This window comes from Parathielavia appendiculata (genome assembly GCF_033297405.1).
Source record: "Parathielavia appendiculata strain CBS 731.68 unplaced genomic scaffold N657scaffold_7, whole genome shotgun sequence".
In the NCBI taxonomy this organism is placed as follows: domain Eukaryota; kingdom Fungi; phylum Ascomycota; class Sordariomycetes; order Sordariales; family Chaetomiaceae; genus Parathielavia; species Parathielavia appendiculata.
In genome coordinates, this window is record NW_026944226.1 from 1048403 (window position 1) to 1062256 (window position 13854).

The window sequence follows — 13854 nt, forward strand, 5'->3', positions numbered from 1 at the left end:
ATCGACATTACTCCGTCACTGCCATCAGATATCACGCCGCTGAGAGATCGTGACAGCCGTTTGCCTGAACCGGGGAACGGCCCCAACTATTGGTAAGTCCGCTTCTTGGCTTAGGATTCCAACGTTAACAGCCGAAGACGCCAGATTTGAGTAGACAAGGCTGTCAGGGAAACAAGAATCATGAACATCGTATACACACAACAACACGAGGACAACAAGCAGCAGCGTCCCTTCCATGCCGTAGAAGCAACCCAGACGAGAGGGGAGGGAAGGAAAATGTAGAAAGATAAATGACCCCAAAATCAATCCACTATCCCAAAACGAATAACGCCTAGTATGTGCAGTGCTGTGCTGCCCCCCGTCCTCCAGAGCGCGATATTGTGAAACAGGTAAAGTAACGGGCGAACAGGAACCGCCCAGACTCCTCACGTGCACCTCTTCCTGCCCTGCCCTGCCCTGCCTTGCAATTCATTCACCCTCGCGTCGATCCCACCCCTCCGCGCCTCATCTACGCACCCCCACGAAAATCTGTGCCTCACGCGCGCCGTTTCCATCATGAATCAGTCGACTGAACCCATGAACTCCGACTCGTGTTTTAAACCCCAAGGAAAGAAACAATGTACGCGGTTGGAAAGACAATAGGGGGAACAACGCTGCACACAGAAAAAAAGGGCACATCATCACCTCTCCCCGCCCGACTTCCTATTCTGCAGCTCTATTGACTCGCTCGCGTTCTTAACCCCGAGGTGAGTCCCGTTCGATGGTGGTGGCGGGTGGCCGTTGCCGCGGGCGGGTGGGAAACTGGGAATCATGGGTGACCGCGGGTCGTCGGAGGATTCCTCGTCGGTGTCCTCGGCGAGGTCCGTCAGACCGAACCCGGCCAACTCCTCCTCGTCGTAAGCGCGCATCAAGCCGTCGCGGTCGCCGTGGGCCCGGTTGCTGCCGATGCTCATGCGGTGAGCCTGCGTATGCGACCGCCGCGCCTCCATGCTGATGCGCGTCTGGATGCTCGACACCATGTCGGTGCCCGTGATGTCGCCGGCGCCGCGGCGGGCGAGCGCCTTGGTGCCGTCCGGGTCGCCGCGGCTGAGGTTGAGGAGGTAGACGCCTGTGAAGGTGACGAGGAAGCCGCAGATCAGCGAGAGGGTGTTGACTGTTTCGGTTGTGTTGAATCCCTTGAAAAGAATGAAAGACGCGCATAGCGTCGCAGTGGTGAAGGTGACGTAGTAGAGGGGATTTACACTGCTGGGCGTCAGCATATCAGGAGGTAGGAGGAAAGGAGTTCGAGACTGTACATGTTGGTGGGAAACTGGCTCAGCGCTTTGTTAAAGTAGTTCATCTGGGTCAGGATGCAGACCGCGGTGATGATCATGAAGACATAGGTCGAGGGGTGAGTGAATTGGTTGTGACCGGCAAAGGTCAACTTCAAGGCAATTCCAAAGGCTTTCACGGCCATGACCGAGACGGACCCGACGGTAGAGCAGATGCTCAGGTAAATGAGGGGATTCCTTTTGCCGTAGGCTGGGCTGACCTTGTAGATCATCACGCCCGCGAAGACACAGACAGCGAGACAATAGAACAGGAACCCTATGCGGAGTTAGCAAGGGGCTCAGGAAACCGCCCTGTGGTTTGTTGCGTGACATGCCTGGTTGAATCGCATAGTTGAGGATTTGGTCGATCGTCTCGATCTCCTCATCAGGAGGCGCGTGCAAGACGATAATGACTGCTCCAATCAAACAGATGGCGCTCCCTAGCTTGCCCAGCGTCCCTAGCTCTTCCTTCAGGACATAGGAACCTAGCACAGCTCCTATCAATACTGACAGCGCCCCTAGCGGAGTGACGAGAATCGCGGGCGCGAAGGCGTATGCTGCAAAGTTGAAGATCTCCCCAAGGACCACTGTAAACCGTCGTTAGCGAGTTGGTTCGAAGTATGCCGCAGTCGAAATTGGGCCCGTCCGTACAGCAGATGATGCCGGCCCACCACATGGGACTCCGCAAGTAGACGAAGCCGTCGCCCTCGAAGCCATGCCGTTCTTCTGCGTGCATTAACCCCTATATCAGACGAGTTCGCGGTCAGCAAATCCGCTCAGTCGGCATGCAGGTTCGTCATGGCTTCGCGGCGCGACCCGTTCCAAAGGTTGAGAAAACCCTACCTTTTTAGTGATCACGAAGCTGGTGCCTGTCACACACAGCATTAGCAAACCCCTCAGTATCCGTTGGTGGATTCGCGTGGCAAGGGACATACCGATTGCTAAACTAGAGGTCATGGCTAGGGCCAGACCGATATACCTGCCAGCGAAACCGTAATGTCAGCAGAAGCGCGCGCCCAGCCGGCCCTGTGTCGCACAGAGGACAGTTCTCATGAAAGGGGCCGCACTTGTCTTCCAGCATGTTTCCTAACATCAAAGACAGAAAGGAAAAACGAGCGGAGTCTCGGCAGCGAGTATGCACTGGTCGATTAGTGGTGTAAGCGACAGACCGAGGTTGGTGATGACCCGAGGACAATGAGAGAGGGCGGGCGTGCGCTCGCGCCGGGCGAGACTCGGAAGGAAAATCAATTTGGAGGGATTTAGCACGGTCTTTGCCAAGGATGCATCCGTCTACTGCCACTCGCGGCCGTCGTGCTCGTTGTTCCCGATGTCGTGGGATTGTGTCGTCCGTTTTTTGTTCGCTCGTCAGAAGAGGACAGAAGTCGAGTCGAGTCTTGTGCTTGTCGCGCGCAACAGGCCCCTCGTTTGCTGGCGTCCGACAAATTGGAAAAGCGAGCACAGTCGCCGCCGTCCAAAACCACAGAAAACGACCGAGGTCCCCTCTCCCGTTCCCGTGCGACGACAGCGATGCAGTAACCGGCAACAGCTCTCTTTCGCGCCGTGGTGATCTGAGTTGCATTCAGTGCCCCCTCCGCGCCGAGAATGGTGCGAGGAAAGTCTGGGGATGGAGCGGCGTTTCAAGAATCATGAGTACGGAGTAACCCCTGTCGGAGACTGGCCCCCTGTCTTGGCTGTGGCGCGCGGTGCCTTGGCCTGTGCGTCCAGGGCCCTGTGTCTCGAAATGGCAGCCAGTTCCAGTCTTCCCAGATCGATCTCCAGCAAGAAAGCGGGAAAGCAAACAAAAAAAAAATCGATTGTTAGTCAACTTGTACAAAGAGATGCAATCTCTATACGCGATTTCTTATGCAGCAGATGGCCGTGTCGAGACTCCGGATTCGAGCAATTTCACTTACAGGTACGTGCATATGTGGGCCTGATTACAACCTTCCTCGGTCTCTCAATCTCTAGAGAATCCACATTGTGGCCACAAGTCCACGTCAGTCTTGCCCTCTCTTTGCTGAGCTCTGCTGTGGATTGTGTAAAACCCCTCAGTTGTTGAATCGAAGTTTGAGATAGTTCTAAAATCATCCCAGGTTTGTTGTCTGTTTCCGTCTACGTATCAGGTATATGATCACATGAGTTGACAGCGCTGAAAACATATGTCTAGCTCACAGCAGTGATGGTCAGATGGTAGTTGCAACTACAAGAGGCCAGTGTCAAACAATGTACTAGTAGACTTAACAACCAGCGTAGTATTTCTCGCCATGCTCTCCCCAGATGGAGCGGCCGGTTTTCTATCAACACACACAAGCCAGGTTTTTCGATAATAAACAAGCAAATGCCGCCACTCGCCGCCGGCCAGGTAACAAGTGAAGGAAAATGATACCAGTCCATCCCCCAGTCGCACTCGACCTCCATCCATCAACCCATCAACGGCGTTCATGCCTCACCGCAGCTTGGACAATCATAAGCGCCAGCTCGGGTGGACGAGACAACCTTGAGCCTCCGTGCCAGGATTCCTCCAAACGCCGACCCAAATCACAACTCCAAGCTCCAAGAAGCAATGTCCACTCAATCAAAACGTCCCCTCCCCTCCCCGTCCCCCCCACTCCCTTTCAAATCCACCGCTTCCGAGAATGTTAACGGTCCTACAAGTAAAACAGGCTGGTAAGGTGCTGTACTAGACGTTGCCAAACGCTGTTTCGGCTCAACGTTGATTTGATGTCATAGTTCTGATGTTGTCTGGCTGCCTGTCGTGGTACGTTCAGAGCCGGTGTGTTGTGAGATGCAAACAGACTGCAATCGACGAGATACTCCGCCAAACCCGTCATGTCGTCGTTGACCTTGCCGTTGTCGAGCTGGAACTTACCTTACCTATAAGTCCACAGCGTTGCTGCCGTGTTGGTCGAGAATAATACCTGTTGATGTCGAAAGAAGGAGAAAGGGGGCTGACAAAGGGAGCTCTCGATCATCTGCGGACCACCAGAGGTGCGGTTGTACTACAACCGGTCCGCAATCAAGAATAAGTCAAAAGGGCGCTGTGACGAGTCTGGCCCTCAAGTCCGACGACGCTTGTAGTCTGTGATGGCATTGGCATTAGCGGATGCGCGTCCGTTTGTCGGGGGGGGACAAGCCGGCATACCAGTCTCATCGGCCAGACTCTCTGTCTCGTCAGTCCTGCTTCGTTTACTGGCAATGCTCGGTGGGGTCAAGGCAGCCGCCTTCGACTCCTCCGACTCGGCACCGACATAATCATCCACCGGCTGCTGCTCGTACCCATCTTCGTCGTTCTCCCAGTCGATCTCGTCATTGTTGATGCAAGGGGCCGCTGCTGACTGGCGCACGCCGTCGTCTGCCTGCGTGAGCGAGTCGCCCGCGACATTGTCCTCCTCATAGTCAATCTCGTCGCCATTGATGGTCGTGCTGGTATGGATGGAGGACGTTTCCGCTGCTGTGCGAGCATCGACTCCGTTGTCTGTATTCTTACTGAGAGATTCGTCGGCAGCCTCGGCAGCATTGGCATCTGGCATGCCCTCTGCATCATGGCCGACATCCGAGGCCTCGTATGTGATCGTATAATCTTGCACATCCGCTTCCTCACAGATGGTAGAAGCGGCGGGTTCTTCGTCGAACGCGAGTACAAAATCTTCATCTTGAGCGGCATCTTGGTTAGCATCAGTATCGAATGAGCGTGTCAAACTGACGCCACTAGACTCAGTCATGTTGGTGTGGAATGAGTCGACGAAACGAGGACGGATCCACGTGGGATTGGTCTCAGCTCCTATGGAAACCGCACAACGAGCTTGCGGCAGATATGCTGACGATGCACCAGCCTCCGGGCTGTTGCTGGGAGTCGGTTCATGCTCGTCATCCGAATAATCGATTTCCCAAACTTCTTCCCCTTCAGGATTTGTGGCCGAGCCCAATGCTTGCGCGGCAGGTTGCTGTGAAGCGCTTGATTGCTTCCATCCTGCCCCAGCCGAAGGGACGGGGTCATAAACCTTCTTGCCGGCGAAGACACTCGCACCCTCATTGCCGCGGAGGGGCGAGATCGTGGCCGGCAATTTTCGAATCCTGGAGATACGAGATGCTGAATCAAAAAGAGGAGGGTATTTACCGTTAGTATATGCTTCTTGTTCAAACCCGCCATCCTCAGGGGCAGCAGCTTTCTCAACTATGATCTCAGGAAGTGCATCGCTCTCTTTTTCACCGGCTTCGTGTGCCTGCTCAGCAGACAATTCGGGGGTGCTCTCAGCTTGTTGTGGGTCTGGTACATTGTCCCTTGCAACCAACTTCGCAGGCTGAAGAGACTCGTCGCTCATTTGTTGTTCAGTCGGCTCATATGTTTGCTCGTCGAACATCTCAGTCGATATCTCAGCCTGAAGAGACCCATAGCTCTCCTGCTGTCCAGTTGCAACCCAGGTCTGCTCAGAAGATATGTCAACAGGTGTCTGGGCATCTGGCTGAAGTGCTGCATCGCCCTCCGCCGCCTCTTCATCCCAGGATTCCTGTTCCCCAGCCTCGTCCTCGCCAGACTCATGATAATGAGCTTCAGGTTGGATATCGTCCGGATGCTCCTCGCTCTGAATGGCCTCTGCCGTAACGCCCGGAGACTGAGGCGCACTGGTACGAGACTGCGAAATTCCTGGTTCCCCCGCCACATCATTCTGACCTGAAACGGCGAGCTGGGGTTCGTTCTGATCCTCGACATTGTCCGTGGCAATATCCTCACCCACAACCTGGTAATCATCTAGGGCCTCGCCCTTGAACGCCGCATCTTCCGCGTGCCCATCATCGGCGGCGGCGTCGGCGGGGACGTCGTCCGAGTCTTCTGACATCTCGGAGTCCTCTGCGTCATGGGGCACGCCCTTAACCAGCTTCGCTTCGCCAAGAAGTTCAAGGAAATGCTCCTCGGCGTCACGCCGTACAGACAGCTGGATGACAGGATGCGCAGATACGCCACGGACTTGGCTGAGCGTTGCATGGCAATCAAGGATTTCACGGAAGCTGCGGTTCAAGAAATTCTCGTTCGACCGCTCGCCGAACTCCAGGTCGAGAGGATCAAAGCGGATCACTAGCTCGTCTGCTGTCGAGATTTCGTCGGATATGACGGCGCGAAGTGCAGAGAGGAATTGCGACAGCGGATGATCAAGCTCTTTGGCTTCGGACAGGAAGTAGGAATCCGGGTCATCACCCGGAGCCCCAACTAAAGCGTAAGAGGAGTCGTCATAGAGAACCTCTATCCGGGGAACTGGAGGAACAAACTGCGAGAGGTCTTCCAGGGCGTTGCCAAACTCCGAATCCTGCTGATCGACAGCGGACTGCTCGTGGCCAGCCCAGTTATCGAAGTCATCGACAATCAGATCGTTTTCATCTACATGGCCGTCTGTCTCTTCTTCGGCGGCCTGTTCCTCGGCAGCCTGTTCCTCGGCGACGTCGACCAGCTTGTCCGGACGGTAGAAGCTCGCGTCCTGCTCCTCAAAGTCGAGTTCCTGATCCCAGGACGAATCATTCTCCTGGGTCGACGCGTCCTGGGTCCTCTTATCGACTGGTTCGATGTTGCCTGCATGAACCTCCGAGGCTGCACTTTGCAAGCCATCGTCTGCCCCACCAGGTTTTGTGGCACTGGAACCGACATTGAAGTCGGTGATTGCCAAGTCATCATCCTCGTACCCAATCTCATCCTGGTAGTCCACTTCGTCGTTATGATCAGCATCTTCGGCGGCTTTTGTCGTTTCCGTTTGGTCGTCGTCCGAGAAGGAAGTATGTGCCTCTTGAAGCGCAACATCGTGCTCGGGATCCACGTCCAACGTTGCGCCATCGTCGAATGTACCTGCTACGAGGATGTGTTCCACCTCTTCATATGATCCGTCTAGGCCAAGTTCGAGTCGCTCCACGTCAAACCCGGCGTTGGGGTCAAAGTCTAACTGGTAGCTTTGGTCCAACGGTTCCGGCGGCCCAGCCGCTACCGGAGTTCCGGCATGCTCCATGGCACGTTTCTCGTACCCACAAGGAATCGGCGTTGTGGAAAGTCTGTGAACAGTTGCGGTTTGGGTCGGATAGTTGTCTCAATTACCGGAGCCTCGTCGACATCAGCTACGTCTCGCAATGTCCTATTAATTCTGCCAAGCTCCTGACACTAGGGGTTCACAGGCTTCCAGAGCGACGCCCAGATAACAGAAGGGATGATGATGATAGAGTGGTCGAGGACGCGATGACGCCAGAGTTGCCAATCTCCGTAGATGGCGGCAATTAGAATATTTCGACGCGTCGGTGCCTCGCGTTTGTGAATTCAGAACACGCGGCAGTGCAAATGGGCCGCAATGCTGAGGAGACCAATGAAGTCGAATGTCTGGTCTGATGAGGATCTCAAGGCGAGATCTCCGCAGAGGGTTCAGGTATGTAGGAACTGCAGCGACCAAAGGCTGAAATCTAATGGCGGGTGAAATGTGCCCTCGAGGGAAAAATACGAGGGGTCGGTGGAACGCGAGGAGGTATGGCCGCTGAGAGTCTGGAGGCGTCGCGTTGCGTCGACAGTATGTCTCTCTGATGCAGAAGGAGAGTCATGACAGCCTGTAGGTTCCAGGTTGATGAAGGCTGCAAGTCAGAAACGCGAAAAGGAGCACAGGGCAGCTTTGCAATGAGAAGGAAGGTCCAGTCCAGTGTTTGTGACAGCCCCACCGTAGGTCGCCAACGCACGTGCATGCATGGCCAGCCCAGGCTCAATCTGCCAGCTGTCACCCCTCGACAGCAGACCGTCAGAAGCCAGATTAATCAATTCCCAGTTCGGGTCGTTAGTGAAGCGGCTTGCCAGGAGTCGAGCTTCAACTACCGTAACCGTACCAGGACGCTCCCACCAACAGTCCACCCGCAGCTTATCCTCAGAGACAAGATGGTAAATTGACCCCATGCTCCTCTTGTCGTGAAACCATGCTGATAAGAATTGCCAGGTTGTCCTAGCTGCGTCCATCTGCACCCGTGGCGGTAAGGCCGTCCTGGCGCGGGCATTCCACGACATCAAACGGTCACGCATCGAGGCCCTCCTTGCATCCTTCCCGAAGGCGGCGAGCTCTGGCACTCAGCACACGACCGTCGAACAAGACAATGTCCGATTTGTCTACCAGCCGCTGGACGAGCTCTACATGGTGCTCATCACCAACAAGCAGTCCAACATTTTACAGGACATCGACTCGCTGCACCTGTTTGCCCAAGTCGTAACCAGCACTTGCAAGAGCCTCGACGAGCGGGAGATTCTGCGAAATGCCTATGAGCTTATTAGCGCCTTCGACGAGCTGGTGACGCTCGGATACCGGGAGAACTTGACGATCAGCCAGATCAAGACGTTTTTGGAGATGGAAAGTCACGAGGAGCGGATCCAGGAAATTATTGCTCGGGTACGTTGGCGCGGGCTGCTGTTGTCTAGATTCCGGTTTCTGACGCAACAGCACTACAGAACAAGGAGCTGGAGGCTACCGAAGAGCGTAAGAGGAAGGCCAAACAGCTGGAGATGCAGCGCAAGGAGTCTGGGAGAAGTGGCCGCGCCGGTGGTATGAACCGTCCGCCCGTATACCCGACCTACACCCCACCAGTACGACCGGCCGTGACCGAAACATACGACACTTACGAGGCCGAGAAGAACAAGTCAAAGTATGCCACCCTTTAACCCTGCGCCGTGCCTGAGCATGACAAACTGACTGAGGAAGATTCACCGCGCCGAAGGGCAAGGGTATGCAGCTGGGTAAGAAGTCTAAAACCACAGATATGTTTGAGCGGGTAAAGACAGAGCTCGGACCCGTGGACGATACGCCCCTGGTACCCGTCGCCACCCCTTCTGCCCCAGAACCGGCTGCCGCTACTCGGGTATCGTCCTCCTTAGATCGGGACGCGATCCACGTGACGCTCAACGAGGCCATCTCAGCAAAGATATCCCGAGACGGCGCGCTCAATTCGTTTTCTGTCACCGGTGACCTGACACTGCGCGTGTCGGATCCCTCGCTCACCAGGCTCAAACTGAACCTTAACGCAACCCCATCGCACGGTGCCCAGTTCAGGACGCACCCTAACGTGGACAGGAACGCGTTCAACAGCTCCAAGGCCATCCAAATGGCCAACCTGGCGCGGGGCTTCCCGGCGAACAACGCGGTGGCAGTTCTCAAGTGGAGGGCGGCCCCTAGGACGGACGACACCGGCGCGCTGCCCATTACGTTTACCGTTTGGGTCAACAGAGGCTCGGATGGCAATTGCACGCTGACGGTCGAGTACGAGCTGTCTAGCGGCGACACGCTGAAGGATGTCAGTGTCGTTGTGCCCTTCACTAGCGCTGAGCCGTCCATTTCCAGTTTCGATGCTGTCTACGAGGTATCGGGCGACAGCCTTGAGTGGATGATTGGCACGGTCAGCGAAGAGAACCCCAGCGGGGCGTTTGAGTTTGAGGCGCAGACGAACGACGAGAATGAGTTCTTCCCGATGCAAGTGCGCTTCTCCAAGACGTCGCCGTTGGTGGATGTCGATGTAAGTTGGAGCAGTCTGGCTCGGCGTTGGCATGCAGCAGTGGCTAACTTGCGCAGGTCGAATCGGTTGAGCTGATCGAGATGAACGAAGAGGTTACATTCACCAAGGAGATCAAGTCGGTTGCCGAGTCGTTTGTAATCGAGTAGATGGCTTCAGGGACGGTTAGGCAATCAATTATAGGACGACGGTCATGTTGGGCGCTTGAGCGGAACTGTATCTTTCGTGCGCGGCGCCTTCAGACGCGGCAGGGAAAATAGTTGGTTTTAAAGACTTTGTCTCTTACCATACCTAAGCTGTTCTAACAAGTCAATTTACCAATGTTAGACCTTTGCAAGCTCCCATCTGCTGGATGTCAGTTGATTGCCCGACCACGTGCAGCACAGTGTGAATATCCTGACCTTCCCGACAACAACCTCCAACCTGCAGAGTCCATGAACAGCCACCAGGCAAGAGTAGCCGGTTCAAATTTGCAACTCCTCCAATCTTCTATGCTCCTCCTTCCGCCTGACTGCCCTCATAATAAAGCGCGAGGACCCGATCAACGAAATCACTGACCAAAGCATCGGTCTGGATTATCCTCGAGCCGGGCACCGGAGTACATACAGTGTCGCAACCACCCAAGCACCTCCTACAGCAAACCACATTTGAGAACCAGGTGTTGTACTTGACAATACCCCGAAAGACAGGAAGAAGCAAACCAAACACAAACAGTATGGCAACCGACACTACCAGCACCACGCCAACCCTACCGAAACTCGCCCTCTTTGGTACCACCGCCCTCTCGTCCCCTGTCCCATCTACCACCACCGGCGGCGGCAGCGGTCAACAACATCAACAGCACCAGTACCTCGCCTGCAATCCGGTCATCGACCTGACCGCTGCTGTGGGTGATGGGGGCGCGGCACTGCATGTCTGGCGGTGCGGCGACCAGAGCGTGTCCAAGTATGTGGAACGTGGAAGGAGAGTGGAGGCTGTGCGGTGGAAGGGGGACGGTGCGTTTTCTCTCCTGTCCTTGCTACTTTTCACACGCCTTTGGTTTCCCGTATTTTGCTTGAAAATGATGGTGATGCGAAGATCGCTGTGGTGGTTTTCTCTGAATGAGGGGCTGGGAGACGAGACTATGAACAGGTTGCGGTGGGTGGTGCTGACAGCGAAATAGGGCAGTACCTCGCTGCGGGATGGAGTGACGGCGTGGTGAGGCTGATGGGGTTGGAGAGCACCAAGGCGGTGCACCATATTCGGGTGTTTGAGGGGGAGGGTGGTGGTAGTAATGGGGATGTGCAGAGGATAGAGTTCATTGCTTGGGAGCGGAATAGTACTGGGGAGGGGAGGAGGAGGAGGAGGGAAAAGGTGAAGAAGAGGGAGAGGCTTGGGTCGGGGAGGAAGATTTTGTTGGACGGGGAGAGGACCAGCGATGTGGCGGTCGATCTGCCGCATGAGTTGATGTTCCTGGAGGTGGAGACGGCGCTGCCCAAGCTGAGCCCGTTGCCTGTCTCGGGCGGGTCGGGGTGAGTGCTCTTTGGCTGACCTTTAAGGTTGATGTATGAGGGAGAAGGGCTGACGGGTGCAGGGATGACATGTTCCTGTTTTCGTCGACGGCATCGCTCGAGGCTGTATTTCGCCCTTGCAGGGCCGAGGACACAGACGACGTGCATGTCATGGTTGTTGGCATGGCGGACGGCGGGATCCACCTCAGCATCTACGACTCTTTTGTCATCGGCACGGTGAGGCACTCACCCCGAGGGAATGGGGTCTTTCAGCTGTGCGGGCACGGCTCACACCCGGAGAGCCCCAACCACATGTTGCTTCTTCGGCCGCAGAAGGGAGGTGGCACGGTGCTGTATCTGGTGCCTATGCGCCTCAGCTTTCTCGAGTATCCGCCTATCAACCTGTCGCTTTTGGCGTCTAAGACCACGGCGCTGCAGAATCTGCTGCGCTATCTGAAGCAGACACAGTCACACATGGTTAGCGAGTGGAAGTCGACCAGGGAGCTGCCAGGCAGGTTCATGGCCGGGGTAAAGGACGATCTGAAGAAACTGCCGAATGGGAACATGACGATAGTACAGGCTCTGTACCACACCGTGGTAACGGGTCACGTCTATCCGCCCGTGAAAGAGTGGCTGGTGGACACCGTTGGTGATCGAGTGAGTATCAGCCTCCAGTTAACATTTCCAAGTCGCGGCTGATTACCTTTCAGGGACACAAACGTTGGGAGAAGGCTGTGGTGTCTGGCCTGACCAGTCTCCGGGGGTTGGTGCACGAGAACTTCATCCCAGCTCTAGAGAGATGCGGTGTCATCCTCAGCCGCCTACTCGGGATTGCTCGCTTCCATGGCTCCGACGAGAGCACTGGATTTGATGAAGCCCAGATCAACAAGCTCATGGACATCGTTTCGTGTCTGATGATGGTGGCCCATAAAGTGCTCACGGCGGTCATGGACGAGCTGGAGCACTTCAATGCCTTTTCGATCTGGCTGCGCCTCGAGATTGACAAGCAAGGGTCGTCGACGGTCAGCGAGGAGCTCTTGGAGAAAGAAGCGACAATGGACCACCCTAGAGTGTTGCTGTACATCCAGTACTACTTGGATGGGAGCCCTCTGGCACTCTTTTTCGATGAGGTCGACAAGGAGGATTACATCAAGGACCAAGAGCTAGTCGAGCCCGGCATATCTCTTCTGGATCTGCTTGACAAACAATTGCAGGAACAGGCCGCCTGCCGGCCGTTTATGAAGGTCCCGCCACGGGTAGACTTCTTGCTCAACTTTTTGTCGTCGAGGGCCAATTGCGTCTTGAAAGGCATCGCCGACGCACAGAAGGAGGGTGTCCAGTTCGGTAGGGCGACCGAAGTGTCCATCGGGAGTAAGATTTGGAGGCATGACGTCCATATGAGTCGGCCTACCAAGAAGGTGAGCTCATGTTCGCGCTGCTGGCATCCGGGAATGTTACATGGCTAATGGATGGATCTAGGATGGCTCATCCGGTGTATTCGTGGCGATAGTGCCTGAAGACGACAAGCACAAGGGTACTTTGCTTCGATCCACAACATTTCAGCACCAGGGCTGACATGTCGTCTAGTATACATCCTCCGGTCTCATGCCCCGGCCGAAACTGAGGCCACTGGTCCGGCGTCGACGGCCTGTGGAATTGGGCTGCCGCAGGGCCTGACTATCGTGGACTTCAATTTTCTCGACGACAAGTACCTCCTGGTGCTATGCACTCAAAAAGGTATGGATCGATGACTGCGCAAAGCTGAAGGTTGATCTAACAAGTAGCAGAGGAACCAAAGTCAATTGTTGTCCGGATCGCGTATCAGTCGGCCCGTATTCGCTACGAGGAGTATACAGTGGGACAACGGCCCTCAACGTTCCAGCTCGACGGTACAGGCAGTGAGGGAATCAGCTCATGTTTCGCGTTCACCTCCATGTCTGGCTTCACTCCTATCCGGATGGAGGTTCAGAGGGCGAGCAAGCTCCGTGGCGAGATAGCAGCACGCGTCTGTCTTCTTGGGCGCGATAGGGCCATGTACAAGATATATGAGCTCCCAGAAGAGAATCAATGATTACAACTGCGTATTGATATTTCGGGGTGGAGGGGAATGAAGGGCTCGACGGCGGAGAGATTACGGCGCTTGACTTACCTAAAACGTATGCTATGGAGGAAAGGGACATGTGAGGCCTGTGCGGCAATGACCGGTATTGGGTTTATAGACATTGTGAAAGCCTCTCACTACCAACATTATTCCGACACCGCCAGGTCAGAGAATGTCCGTTGCTCAGTCACCCCTGAGTGTGCGTTGTTGGGTTGGGGCGTGGTACGAAAAAGTACGGAAGAACAAAATGTGATGTGCCGCACTGTGTCTGGGCGCGGGATTTGTAACATATCTTACCTTTCACGTGGATACCCTAGCCGTCCCGTCAGCGGTGGCCCAGTCCTGCAGTTCAACAGTGGATTGGATTAGAACTACTGTAACGTTATGATACTGCGGAAAGTAAGGCACAGCACCGTTACTGCAAAGCTGCTTCCAACTGAAACAC

General features: G+C 55.2%; 4 protein-coding genes across 4 annotated transcripts; 2 read left to right on the plus strand and 2 right to left on the minus strand.

The window, feature by feature from the left end:
* Positions 1–680: 680 nt before the first annotated feature.
* Positions 681–2475, minus strand: N657DRAFT_672324 (DUF803-domain-containing protein; the record flags this gene model as incomplete). The annotated part of the gene is made up of 6 exons (XM_062795632.1): positions 2246–2475; positions 2154–2179; positions 1962–2052; positions 1619–1897; positions 1296–1587; positions 681–1242 (listed from the first exon to the last, which is right to left on the minus strand). The coding sequence occupies exons 1-6, from the start codon at positions 2265–2267 to the stop codon at positions 681–683; spliced, it is 1272 nt and encodes a 423-aa protein (XP_062647109.1). The 5' UTR covers positions 2268–2475.
* A 657-nt stretch (positions 2476–3132) lies between these two features.
* N657DRAFT_672325 (uncharacterized protein) lies at positions 3133–7300 on the minus strand (the record flags this gene model as incomplete). Its single annotated transcript, XM_062795633.1, has 3 exons — positions 3133–3604; positions 4180–4184; positions 4453–7300. The coding sequence occupies 3 exons, from the start codon at positions 7298–7300 to the stop codon at positions 3548–3550; spliced, it is 2910 nt and encodes a 969-aa protein (XP_062647110.1). The 3' UTR covers positions 3133–3547.
* An 852-nt stretch (positions 7301–8152) lies between these two features.
* N657DRAFT_646112 (uncharacterized protein) lies at positions 8153–10157 on the plus strand. The gene is made up of 5 exons (XM_062793068.1): positions 8153–8205; positions 8261–8704; positions 8764–8957; positions 9014–9821; positions 9878–10157. Exons 1-5 carry the CDS (start codon positions 8203–8205, stop codon positions 9965–9967), a joined length of 1539 nt encoding a protein of 512 aa, XP_062647111.1. The 5' UTR covers positions 8153–8202; the 3' UTR covers positions 9968–10157.
* Positions 10158–10246: 89 nt separating this feature from the next.
* N657DRAFT_646113 (uncharacterized protein) lies at positions 10247–13582 on the plus strand. Its single transcript, XM_062793069.1, has 7 exons — positions 10247–10813; positions 10981–11329; positions 11392–11965; positions 12019–12726; positions 12788–12842; positions 12896–13045; positions 13096–13582. The coding sequence occupies exons 1-7, from the start codon at positions 10534–10536 to the stop codon at positions 13377–13379; spliced, it is 2400 nt and encodes a 799-aa protein (XP_062647112.1). The 5' UTR covers positions 10247–10533; the 3' UTR covers positions 13380–13582.
* The last annotated feature ends 272 nt before the right edge of the window (positions 13583–13854 follow it).

What these genes read in the sequence shown, in the direction of transcription:
- N657DRAFT_646112 (XM_062793068.1), top strand. An exon ending in GCCGAGAAGAACAAGTCAAA is followed by an intron (nt 8,958 to 9,013) that starts GTATGCCACCCT and finishes TGACTGAGGAAG; the next exon opens with ATTCACCGCGCCGAAGGGCA. An exon ending in CGCCGTTGGTGGATGTCGAT is followed by an intron (nt 9,822 to 9,877) that starts GTAAGTTGGAGC and finishes TAACTTGCGCAG; the next exon opens with GTCGAATCGGTTGAGCTGAT.
- N657DRAFT_646113 (XM_062793069.1), top strand. Translation starts at nt 10,534, where the DNA reads ATGGCAACCGACACTACCAGCACCACGCCAACCCTACCGAAACTCGCC. An exon ending in CCTGTCTCGGGCGGGTCGGG is followed by an intron (nt 11,330 to 11,391) that starts GTGAGTGCTCTT and finishes TGACGGGTGCAG; the next exon opens with GGATGACATGTTCCTGTTTT. An exon ending in TGGACACCGTTGGTGATCGA is followed by an intron (nt 11,966 to 12,018) that starts GTGAGTATCAGC and finishes ATTACCTTTCAG; the next exon opens with GGACACAAACGTTGGGAGAA.